This window comes from Vulpes vulpes, chromosome 2 (genome assembly GCF_048418805.1).
Source record: "Vulpes vulpes isolate BD-2025 chromosome 2, VulVul3, whole genome shotgun sequence".
NCBI lineage: Eukaryota > Metazoa > Chordata > Mammalia > Carnivora > Canidae > Vulpes > Vulpes vulpes.
This window is the reverse complement of record NC_132781.1, coordinates 49,058,072-49,068,415: the sequence shown is the minus strand read 5'-3', so window position 1 is coordinate 49,068,415 and position 10,344 is coordinate 49,058,072. Positions and strand designations below refer to the sequence as shown.

General features: G+C 61.3%; 1 protein-coding gene across 1 annotated transcript in view; it reads right to left on the bottom strand.

Annotated features, from left to right (window-relative positions):
• Positions 1–694: 694 nt before the first annotated feature.
• The window catches only part of CCDC187 (coiled-coil domain containing 187), a 51,621-nt gene continuing 41,971 nt past the window's right edge, over positions 695–10,344 (bottom strand). The window contains exons 20-27 of the mRNA XM_072744786.1: positions 9,498–9,644; positions 8,501–8,664; positions 5,747–5,910; positions 5,224–5,357; positions 4,765–4,874; positions 4,064–4,140; positions 3,456–3,705; positions 695–3,263 (exon numbers count right to left, since the gene is read on the bottom strand). Coding sequence (XP_072600887.1) covers positions 1,958–3,263; positions 3,456–3,705; positions 4,064–4,140; positions 4,765–4,874; positions 5,224–5,357; positions 5,747–5,910; positions 8,501–8,664; positions 9,498–9,644 — 2,352 coding nt within the window. The 3' untranslated portion in view covers positions 695–1,957. The remainder of the gene's footprint in view (positions 3,264–3,455; positions 3,706–4,063; positions 4,141–4,764; positions 4,875–5,223; positions 5,358–5,746; positions 5,911–8,500; positions 8,665–9,497; positions 9,645–10,344) is intronic.

Genomic DNA, 10,344 nt, shown 5'->3' with positions numbered 1-10,344 from the left:
CCCGTGGGGGGCCAGGGGCCCGGGCACAGGAGGGCACCCTCTAGATAGGCGCTGCTGGGTTCCCCAGAGCTCCCCATACCTGCCCTTGCAGCCCTCAGCTGTATCTTATAGGAGTGGCCGTTACAGGCACTCCAGAAAGGGATCAAAAGGCCTCATAAATTGGTCTGGTGATTTGGGATCTGAAGTGCCAAAGGCTCATTCGGGGGTGTTTTATGCAGGAGGCACAGTTGAGCAGGGCAGTTGAAAGAGACAGATCACTGGAAAATTAAATGTGGGCTTTAACTGAGAAATAATCATTTTCTATGAAAGATAATGACTTCTCTGGAGGCTCATATAAAGATTTATCGGCCCCAGACATTAGTAGGGATCAGAGCCAAGGTGAGTAAGGCGCCGGCGGCAGCAATCTTGGTGTGGAAGTCTCACGGGCTCCGAGACCCAGATGCCAGAGCCCGTGCTCTGCACTCGTGGCGCCAGCTGAGATTCAGGGCGTTGCACATGGTGCTGACCTGAACCATGGATGCTCCCTTGGACCCTCGGACCTCGGACCCTGCTGTCATAGGTGCAAGGCCTCCGGCGCAGGCATCTCCAGCACCTGCCCGCACCAAGGGAAAGTCACTCAGGAGGCCCTGGGTCAGCTGGGAGCACGGCCACCTCACGGCAACCAGAAAGGAGACAATTGAGTTTGAGGCAAATCTGCAGGGTTTTGATGTTGGAGATTTATTACCATGCCAAACGCGTGTGTGTAAAATACATAATTCCTCTCACATGGCCTTGTAAATCCAAAAGAGTCAGCAATAAACAGAAAAAAAAAATTACAGACTAATCTGTTCAGAAAATGAGAAGGAAATCGATAAGAAAGCTGTAGCTCAGACTCTGTTTGGAAATCATGTACACAGAGCGGGAACACAACCCCTGTCCCCCATCCAAGCCTCTCCTGGGCAGAATCAGCAAGAACTGTCTGAGCTGGTGCCTCCCTGAGCTGCAAAACAACTCAGTGTGTGACAAAGGTTGACCTGGCCAGCAGCCGACCTGCACACACAGCTGCCCCAGAGCTGGCACCTGGGGGAGGGCTTCCTGGAGAGGGCCACTCTCCGGAGCTAGAGGGTGGAGGGCACAGGCAGACTTCAGGGCTCTCCCAGGCCAGCTTTGGGGACAGCTCCCATCTCAACTCCAAGTCACGAAAGTCTGGATCTTCCTAGGGCTCCACATAAGTGCAGTCAAGGGAAAGGGGATGAGTTCCCCTCTAAAAGCTGGGGATGCCTAAGGCTCTGGATGGGCGTAGCCAAGCCCTGGAGGGATCAGCCCCCACCCCTGAAGATGGCCCTCATTCCACAAGGGGCCACAATGGATGGCCACCAGGAAACAGGCTCCGGTGTCCTCCAAGAAGGTCCTGAGCACTCAGTCTGTGGCCCACCTGCTGCCAAAAGACAGGCCAAGCTTGGCTGATGACCTTTGGCCCTTGAGCTGGTGGCTCCTCTAATCCTCGCAGGCCTGGGCCTTGGGCTCCAGCAGAGCTGGGGGGGTGAGTCAGTGCAAATGTGCCCCCCCGCCCACCTCACCCATGCTTCCCCAGAACCTCTCTCTCCCGGCCTTTGTGGATGGCTCTCAGTCCTGGCTCATGCTCTCCGTGGCCTGCTGCCTGGCTCAGCCCTGGGAATTGAACCCAAAGTTCAAAAAAATACCGAGCCCACTGCACTTGATGTCTCCCACCACACTGTCCTCGGCCTAGTGTCAGATGACCACCAGCACGGCCAGCTGCAGGTGGCTACTCTGAATGGTGGCTCTGCCCTCAGGTGTCCAGGCTTCCAGAGCCTTCTGCACACGTGGGCACATGTGGGCACACATGAGTATAACGTCACAGGTGCCTGCATGTCACCACGGGGGCTGCACTGTCTCCTCAGGAGTTTCATCCTCCCGAGACCGCCGGGTCAGCCTAGGGGACAGGCCAGCTCCTCTGTCAGCGGGCCGCCGGCTGGGCCAGCTCTGAGACCACAGCTAGTGAGTCGCACAGGATCCTTCTAGTGAGCTGGCTGGAGACTAAATCGACCGCCTCGGCTCTCTCTGCACCGGGTGAGTCGATGCAGGGGCCCCTCTGCCCGGTGCCAGACAGCCCTGTGCCACCAGCCACCAGCAATACTGGAAGACCATCCCCGGCCATACAGGCCACTCTGGATGGGGCTGGGGGCTGCAGCATCACCTGCCATGCAGCATCACCTGCCCCCCCCCATGAGGGGGAGCCTAGCCAGCCAACCAGTTCAGACCACCCGCTGCCCACGGCCTGGGTTCCCCCATCAGACCTTGATCCACCCAACTTGTCCTCAAAGCTTCCACTGTGTGCACCTGCCCCCAGGAAAAGCCTTGACTCCTGGGGCCCCAGAGACAGGGCCTCAGGCAGGGCCTTCTTAGACAAGGAGGGCACCTCTCCAGTTTTGATGGAGGCGTCCTCCTCTGGGGGGCCCCTAGGGAACATGGCATCTTCAGGTGGGGGAGGGAAGTCTTCTGAGTGGGGGCTGGTGGGGCTGGCCTCACTCTCTGCTGGGAAGGTGGGAGGCGGAGGAGGGAGGCTGGCGTCCCTATGGGTGGAGGACTGGAGGTCGGCACTGCTGTAGGACAGCACGTTGTCGACAGGAGACAGGATCTCAGGCAAGACCCTGCTGGCCAGGGTGGGGCAGGCTTCCTCCAGGGCAGGGGAGTCTCCACCCCCGCTATGCCCAGGAGCCTGGCCCTCAGGTGTCAGGGCTACCAGACTGCCAGGGTCCCCAGGAGGAGCCCGCAGGCTCACAGGTACCTTGGGTTCAGACCCGGCCTCCTGGGGTTTCTTGTCATTGGATGGACTCAGGTCAGCATTCCCGGGCTCCTGTGGGCGGCCAGCTGAGGCCTGCAGAAGCACAGGCTCTCCTCCTTTGGCAAAATCCACCTCTTCGGATGTCAAGGACCCCGAGGGAGAGGAAAGGGACAGATCTAAGTCACTGGAGGAAGAAGCTTTGGATGGGAGTGGCTTTCGGGCAGCCTCGGGGGACTTCTGTTTGGCTATCTCTGCATGTAATCCACTGATCATGCTCCCACTGGTTCCAGAAGCTTCCTGCTCCTTCCCAAGGTCCAAGGAAGGAAGTGCAAAGCAGGACACCCCACCATTTTCCAGGTAGGATGAGCCTCCTGCCAGCGAGGAGCGCCCTAAGGCTGGGTCCGCACCAGGGCCTGGCTCCAGCAGGTTCTCCTCGTCCCAGACTTTGCTGGACGCCTCTGACAGCTCTGACCCTGACCTGGAAGAAGGTGTACAATGGAGAGGCAGCAGCTGGCCCTCTTGCAGGAGGCCTGGACCTGGCTCTGGGCCTCCTGCCTCCATGGAGGAGCAGTGCAGGGCACTGGCCCCGGTGCCCCCCAGCCCCTCCCAGGCCACCTGCCCCCCACCTCCATGGAGCCCCTGGGTGTCTTGAGGAGAGAACTCCCCGGACCTGCCAGGTTCCCCGTCTGGGGCGTCCCCAGCTGCCCAGTCCAACAGGGACGTGGAGCTCTGGGAAAGCTGCACCAGAGTGGCGGACACTTTCTGAAACTCTTGGAGAGAGGGGCAGGACAGCTCTTTCACAGGGGACGTGGTGTGGGACCGTGCAGAAGACCCCGAGCAGCTCCAGGGAGTGTACTTGGACTCAGACTCGGGGCCCAGGCCCAGGGGGCTGCCCTCACGCAGGCTGGGTGGTGCAGGAGCTGCAGAGAGAGGGGAGTTTGAGAGTAATGGCTACCCCTAGGGTGCAGGGATAAGCGGCAGCCCATACCCCATGGCCTCGACCCAGTGGACCCAGACCAGAAAAGCCCAGACAGGCGGGAGAAATGTCCACAGCACCAGCGCAGTGAATCCCCGACTCTACACCGGTTAGCTCTGCCTGGACAGAGGATCTCCCTACGGTCACTCCCCTGCCACTTGGGGACCTGTGGTGGGAGGGTGGGGGTGTAGGCAGGGCTCCCCCAAAGGGTTTGGGGAGAAGGCTGGCTCTGCCTGAGGAACTGGTCTTGGACGACCCTTAGGTGGGGATTCGATGTTCCCTGTGCAAGGCAGGGGCCTCACCTGGAGCAACAGTGAGCGGAGCAGCTTCCAGCTGAGGGAAGGGGTCGTAGGGGTCCTCCTGCCAACAGGGCTCTATCCTGAAAGCACATATGTGGGGATGTCCCAGGGGCCCCCTGGAGAGGGCCCCATCCTTCCTCCCGGCTCAGGGCCTCTGCAGGTGCCTTGGGCCACCCCAAAAGCTTGGCAACTGTGCCTGCCAGGCACCTGCCCCAGTGGGAAGTGACCATCAGAGCACAGGACTCCCCAGGTGGGGGGCAGGGGGCCCCGTTTTTAGGGGTTCTGGCCTCAGGCCCCACTGGATTAGGTCTCTGAGGTGCTGTATCCAAGAGGCTCAGGGGCATGTGTTCCCTGGAAGGGCCCCACCTACAGCCCCCACCACTGGAACTTGGGCCGATCCACCAAGTGACGTGTGTTTCCATAGAGGCGGTCAGACTCAGGAGGGCATGGGGAGTGCTGGGGGTGCACAGGGGACCCAGGCCAAGATGAGGGCCGCCAGGGGTTTAGTGAGGTTTTCTCAAGGAGAGGACCAGCATCTCCATGCCCCAGGGTCCTGTGCCCTGCCCCAGAGTCACAACCCCCACCCCAGGGTCACACCTCCTGTCAGAAGGTCATGCCCCCATCTCAGGGTCCCGCCCCCTGCCCAAGGGTCCCACCCGCTGAGCGAGGGTCGCTGGCCCAGCCAGTCCCTCCAAACCTCACACCTCTTTTCCCCCAACCACCAGCTTTCCATTTGGTGGGGATCCTCCATGGGGCTGCTGGAAAAATCCAGCCCCAATTTCGACCCTGCTGGGCTTGTGCTGCCTTCAACCACCTGCTGGAGAAAGACCACAGCCAGGATATGGCCACTGCAGCCAGGACATCAGCCCGCACCCCTTAGCTGTGGATAAAGCTCCTATGCCCTGGTGGCTATGCTAACAAAGATCATCCCCCTTAAAGATGGCCGTGGAGCCTCCCACTTACCAGATACTCCTCCCTGCAGCGGGCTCCAGAGACCCCGCAAGGGTTGAATCCACCTGGGAAGGGCCAAACAGGCCCCATCCCATCAACACCCGCCCGTGGTGGACAGGGTGATGCCCCACCCAAAGCCGCATGGTGGAGCCCCACAAAGCAAGGCCAGCCCCCCACCCCTGCAGAAGGTGCAGGGCCAAGCCTTGACTCACACTGGCTTTCGGGGGGCTGCAGGGAGCCCCTCTTCCCAGGGAACACTGGCCCTGGAGTTCCTGTGGGGGGCTTCCCTTCAGAGGCCAGGTCTCCTCCTTTGACGACAAGGAGCTGGGGTTAGGCTGCGGGTCTCCTGCGAGCAAAGGGACTGTGAGCATTGACGGGCACAGAATGTGGGATATGGACGGCACAGCATCTGGGAACTCTGAAGCCGTGTGAAAAAATCAGCCTCTGGAAACGGGCACAGCACCCAAACTGGCCCCCCCATCATCCAGAGGGGGAGACCAAGGCAGGGAGGAGTGCCCCCAGCCAGCCCACCCCATGCTGCCTGGAGGTGGTGCTTGAGGTGCCTGCAGGAGGCCTTCCTGTGGGCAGGCCACTGCACCCAGACACGGAGGGAGGGGTCGGGGATTCCCCAGTTACACAGCTCAGGCGAGGCTCCCCAGCACGCAGGGCCGACTGACCTCAAGCCCAGTATGGCCCTAAGTGGCCAGGGCCCGCAAACTGCCCTGCCCCTGTTACCTTGGCCCACGGGGCTGTGGCTCTTTGCCAGCTGGCCCCCAGTGTCAGGCCAGCCACCGGCCACAAGCGTGTCCACTCCCCACACAGGCCTTGGAGGCAGCCGGTGACTGTCCGTAGCTGATGTGGCCTGGGGGGGTGTCCTGTCCTCCTGCCCGATGGGAAGTCTGCAAGGCAGTGAGCACAGAGGGGCTGTGACCCTGCTCAGGCTGTGCCCTCCCCAGGTGATGAGCCCTGACCAGGACACTCCACAGGTGGGACAATATGTGTCACATCCAGAGCACAGCTGTGGTCAGTGGCCGAGTGGTTAGCACACGGGTAAGGGAAAATGGGTCCTGGGTCTCCCCACTGGGCGGCTTCCCAAACCGGGGCTGTAGCTGGGGGCTGACTGGGGGGTGATGAGAGGGAGGGCCTGTCTGTCCCCCAGCACAGGGTGCTCTGTCAAGGTTTCTGCATGGGGATGGGCCCACCTGAGCTCTGGGAGGCACAGGGGTTGGATGCTCGGATGCCACACACCCAGACCTGCTGCCAGGCTCTGGGCACACAGACGGGCATCAAGAACCCCCTCCCTAGACACACAACATGCACACTGCAGCCTCGAGGCGGCCGCGGGGGTACCAGGGGGCCAGGCCCCCTGATTGCTGGACCAAGGGTCAGTGCTGGCAGGCACGCCTGCTGGACACCGCCACCACTCTCTGCTCGGCTTGCCTTGTTTTGTTTTGTTTTTTTTTAATTTTTTTAAAATTTATTTATGATAGTCATAAATAGAGAGAGAGAGAGAGGCAGAGACACAGGCAGAGGGAGAAGCAGGCTCCATGCACCGGGAGCCTGACGTGGGATTCGATCCCAGGTCTCCAGGATCGCGCCCTGGGTCAAAGGCAGGCGCCAAACCGCTGCGCCACCCAGAGATCCCCAGCTTGCCTTGTTTTTATTCCTAGTCTCGCCCCAGGCGCTTGGGCTCACTACAACTGGGCACAGCTTGCCACACCCCCTGGGCGGCCCTGAGCGTCTCCCACATCCAGCGTGTGAACAGGACGTGGGGTCACAGGGAGCTCTGGAGCTCTGACCTCTCTGGGGTAAGGCCCAGTGGGTGCCTGTCCACCCAAGGCTACCCAGATGCAGACCCCCACTGGCCCCAGGAGCGAGGATGCTGAGGACGGAGCACCGGGCTGCGCCTGAGCCCATCGCCACCCCCCCCCACCCCCACCCCCCGCCTGCCAGAGCTTCCTCAGCAGAACAGGCCAAATAAAACTGGGACAGGAGCCCCCTTCCACAGGCTTATCGGCCCTCCCCGCACCCAGGGTCTCAGCCAGGAGCCCCGGGGGCTAAGTGAGGCCTGCCTACCACCCAGACTGGAATTACAGCCACCTGGGGGTCCCTGGGGATGGCCCCACAGGGACGCCCCCGGGCCTGCCCTACGAGGCCTGCAGAACTCCTCCTGTTCCTCCTGAACAGAGGAACAAAGGGACTCGGAGATTCTCAATGGGGCCGTGGAGCTGCACCTCCAGCCAATAACCAAACATGTCTCTCCTGGCTAGGTGGTGGGGGCGGTTCTAGGAAATTTGAAATATTTCCTTATATGTACACAGCTTCTCTGTTCCTTGACTTTCTAACAGGGACGGTGCCTCACTGGTGTGATGGCAAATGCAAAAGAGGCTTTGCCCCCCAGGAGGACGTTGGCTCCTATGGTGGCCCCAGCCCCCCGACTGCCTGCCTGGGCTTATGGCCCTGCCACACAGCCTTCTGACGAAGCTCTTGGGGACCAAGAGGGCACAGAGCCTGGAAGCCTCTTCAGACATCCTTGGGCCTGGCAATCGGTAGCAACATGAACGTGAATCTCAGTCCTTTTTGGGTTTATTTGAGAAGCACTCTTGCAGAGGAGCCAAGTGGGGCTTGTGGCCAGGCAGCCGAGTGGGTGATGACCCCCTCGTGGGGTGGAGGCGTGCAAAGGGCCCCACCACGTGGGAAGAGGGCGGCTGGGGGCGCTGGTGCTTCCAGAGGCAGGCAGGGGTCCCTGTGAAGGCCGCTCCTGGGGTGGGAGTTGGGGGATGAGCCCTTCCCGGAGTGGGGGCTGCCTCCTGCGTCCTCACCCCCAGGTGGCTGTAATTCCAGTCTGGGTGGTGGGCAGGCGGCCCTGGGGCTATTTTAGTAACAACAGGAGGGAAGAAGGCATTCCCAGTGTAGCTCTCTCTCTCCCACAGAAGGCTCTGGGGTCAGGTAGCACCAGTCACTGGACACCCCCTCCGCCCTCATGGTGACCCACCCTAGGCAGGGTCCCTCTAGTCTGTCACAAGAGGTCCTTGTGCTACAAAATGAGGCCAGCCGCCACAGCCTGCAGAACAGCCCCACACCAGCCTGGGAAGGGGCTCCTGGTCGCTGGGTGGCCACACAGGTGTTGCCTGCCATCCTGGAGCAAGGCCAGTCTACTTGCTCTGTCTCAAGCACCCCGTCCCCATTTAACAGATGAGGAACTGGGCTCAGAGAAGGGAGGACACCCCAGGGCTGCACCCTCACCAGCACAGCTAGGAATGAGCCAGGCCCTGTCTGTGCTCCTCCCGCTGGGCCAGGAAGCCCTGATGTTGGCCCATATACCCACAGGCTGGCCAGTTGGAGCAGGGCTGAGAGGTGAAGGGCCCGAAGTCACAAGGAAACAGTGGCCACTCGGCATAGGAAAGGCTTTTTTTGTTTGTTTGTTTTTGTTTTAGGAAAGGGTTTTAATGGCAGGCACCGCAGCCAGGGCTGCTGGTGGCGACTTACTGTTGGGCTCCTGGTCTCTCAGGGCTTCTCTGGAGGCTGTGGCTGGTAAGGTTGCGGGGCCCACGAGGTGTCAGGGGGCACGAGGACCCCTGGGCCGGCCTCTTGGGCTGTGGACTTATTTTGGACCCCTCCATCGGAGCAGGCTTGACTCCGGGGCCAGAGCTCTGTGAGAAGCAGCGCAGGGGAGTCGTGTGAAACACATGTGCTTCGCCTGCTCTCAGGAGGAGTGCGGGACGGGTAGGGTGAGGTCATTGGCAGCACGGGGCGTGGTGCCGAAGCAGCTGGAGGGATTGTCTAACCCCCCAGAAGCCCTGCATCCTGTGTGAACAGCCCCCAAACAGGTGCAGACATGAGAGCCAGGACTGGGGAGGCTTGGCCTAAGGCTGCTCTAGGTCACCTGTCCTGCAGGTCTGCATGAGGCAGGGCACACACCACCCTGCTGCTCATCCCACAGAATCCAGTTTGTTTCATCCTCACTCCCCTGGGTGAGGCCACTGGCATCCCCATCTCAACAGAGGAGATGTCCAGGCTGGGGACGTGTCCACACAGCCCCCTCCATGTGTCAGCTGGTAGGGATGGGGAGCTGGAGCAAGCACACCCTTGCTGCTTGGGGTTCCCCTTGGGGCTGCGCCCTCAGAGCCTGGCCACCTTTCCTCCCTGCCTCAGCCCCCACCAGCCCTGGCCCCAGCCCCAGCTCTAGCCTGACACCCCTCCTTCCCACTGGGCTTCTCACCTCCACCTCTGGGCCTGGAGCACCTTCCCCTACCATGGGGGGTGGGCAGGTCTGGCTCCTCCTGGAGAGCCTGACAAGGGCCGAGGTGTCCAGGAAACCTCCCTGGCCCCCATAGCAGGTGGCCAGCTGCCCTCCTGCCCTCCAGTGGCACCGTTTCCCAGGCCCTCCCCACTCTGAATCACAGGTGTATTGACGAGGGTCCTGTGCCATCCCATAGAGCAGCCAGGTGACTGGTCAAGCCTCCAGCCCAGTGAGTGCACCCACCTGAGGCACCCCGGTCCAGGCCTGGAACTCCTGCTGCAGATGCTTCACAGCCTTCCACAGGGAGAGGATGTCCTTCTGGTGCTGCAGGAGCAGCATCCTCTCCTTGTGTGAGAACAGGTGAGTGTTTTGCAGGCACCGGATTTCTCTCTGAACCAGCCAGGGGAGACATCAGCGAACCCCCAGCCCCGCACAAAGGAATGCATTGAAGACAGACACATGATGAACGGGGAGAACGGGTGTCTTGGGGGGGGCAGCCCAGCTCCAGAGGGTCTTCCCTGAGCCTGCCCACATGCCCCCTCATGCTCAGCATGTTGGCACCCCTCTTGGGTTTGGCCAACAGGAGGCTTAGCAAGAGGCAGGAGGGAAGGTGGGGTGTTGGTCCCTGGGTCCCCCAACCTGGGTGGGGATGGGCAGGCTGCTCCTCTGCCCTCCCCCACGCAGCCTTCCCCCATGCAGCCCTCCCTCTCTGCAGGCTCTGGGCACTGTCCCCACCCTTTATTAAACTGTCCCCATCTGTCATCTGGTCCTTGCCTTGTCTCTGAAGGCGCATCCCTCGGCAGGGCCATCTTACCCAGAGTGGCCCCAGTGGACAGGGGCTCAGCCCCCAGTCCCCACCACAGTGGCTCCACCCAGCTCACTGCCTCCTTGCCGTGTGACAACTAGAGCCCCTTCAAAGCCCCCTTCATAGCTCACAGACTGGGGCATGCCCTACAGATGGTGTCACTTGCATCTTTCTCTCGGGTCTCCTCCCGTTGCCCCTCTGCCTGGAATCCCCACATCTGCCGCCGTGCCTCCCTGGCCCATACAGGGCAGGGGTCTTCTCTCAACCCAAAGTCCAGCAGCACCC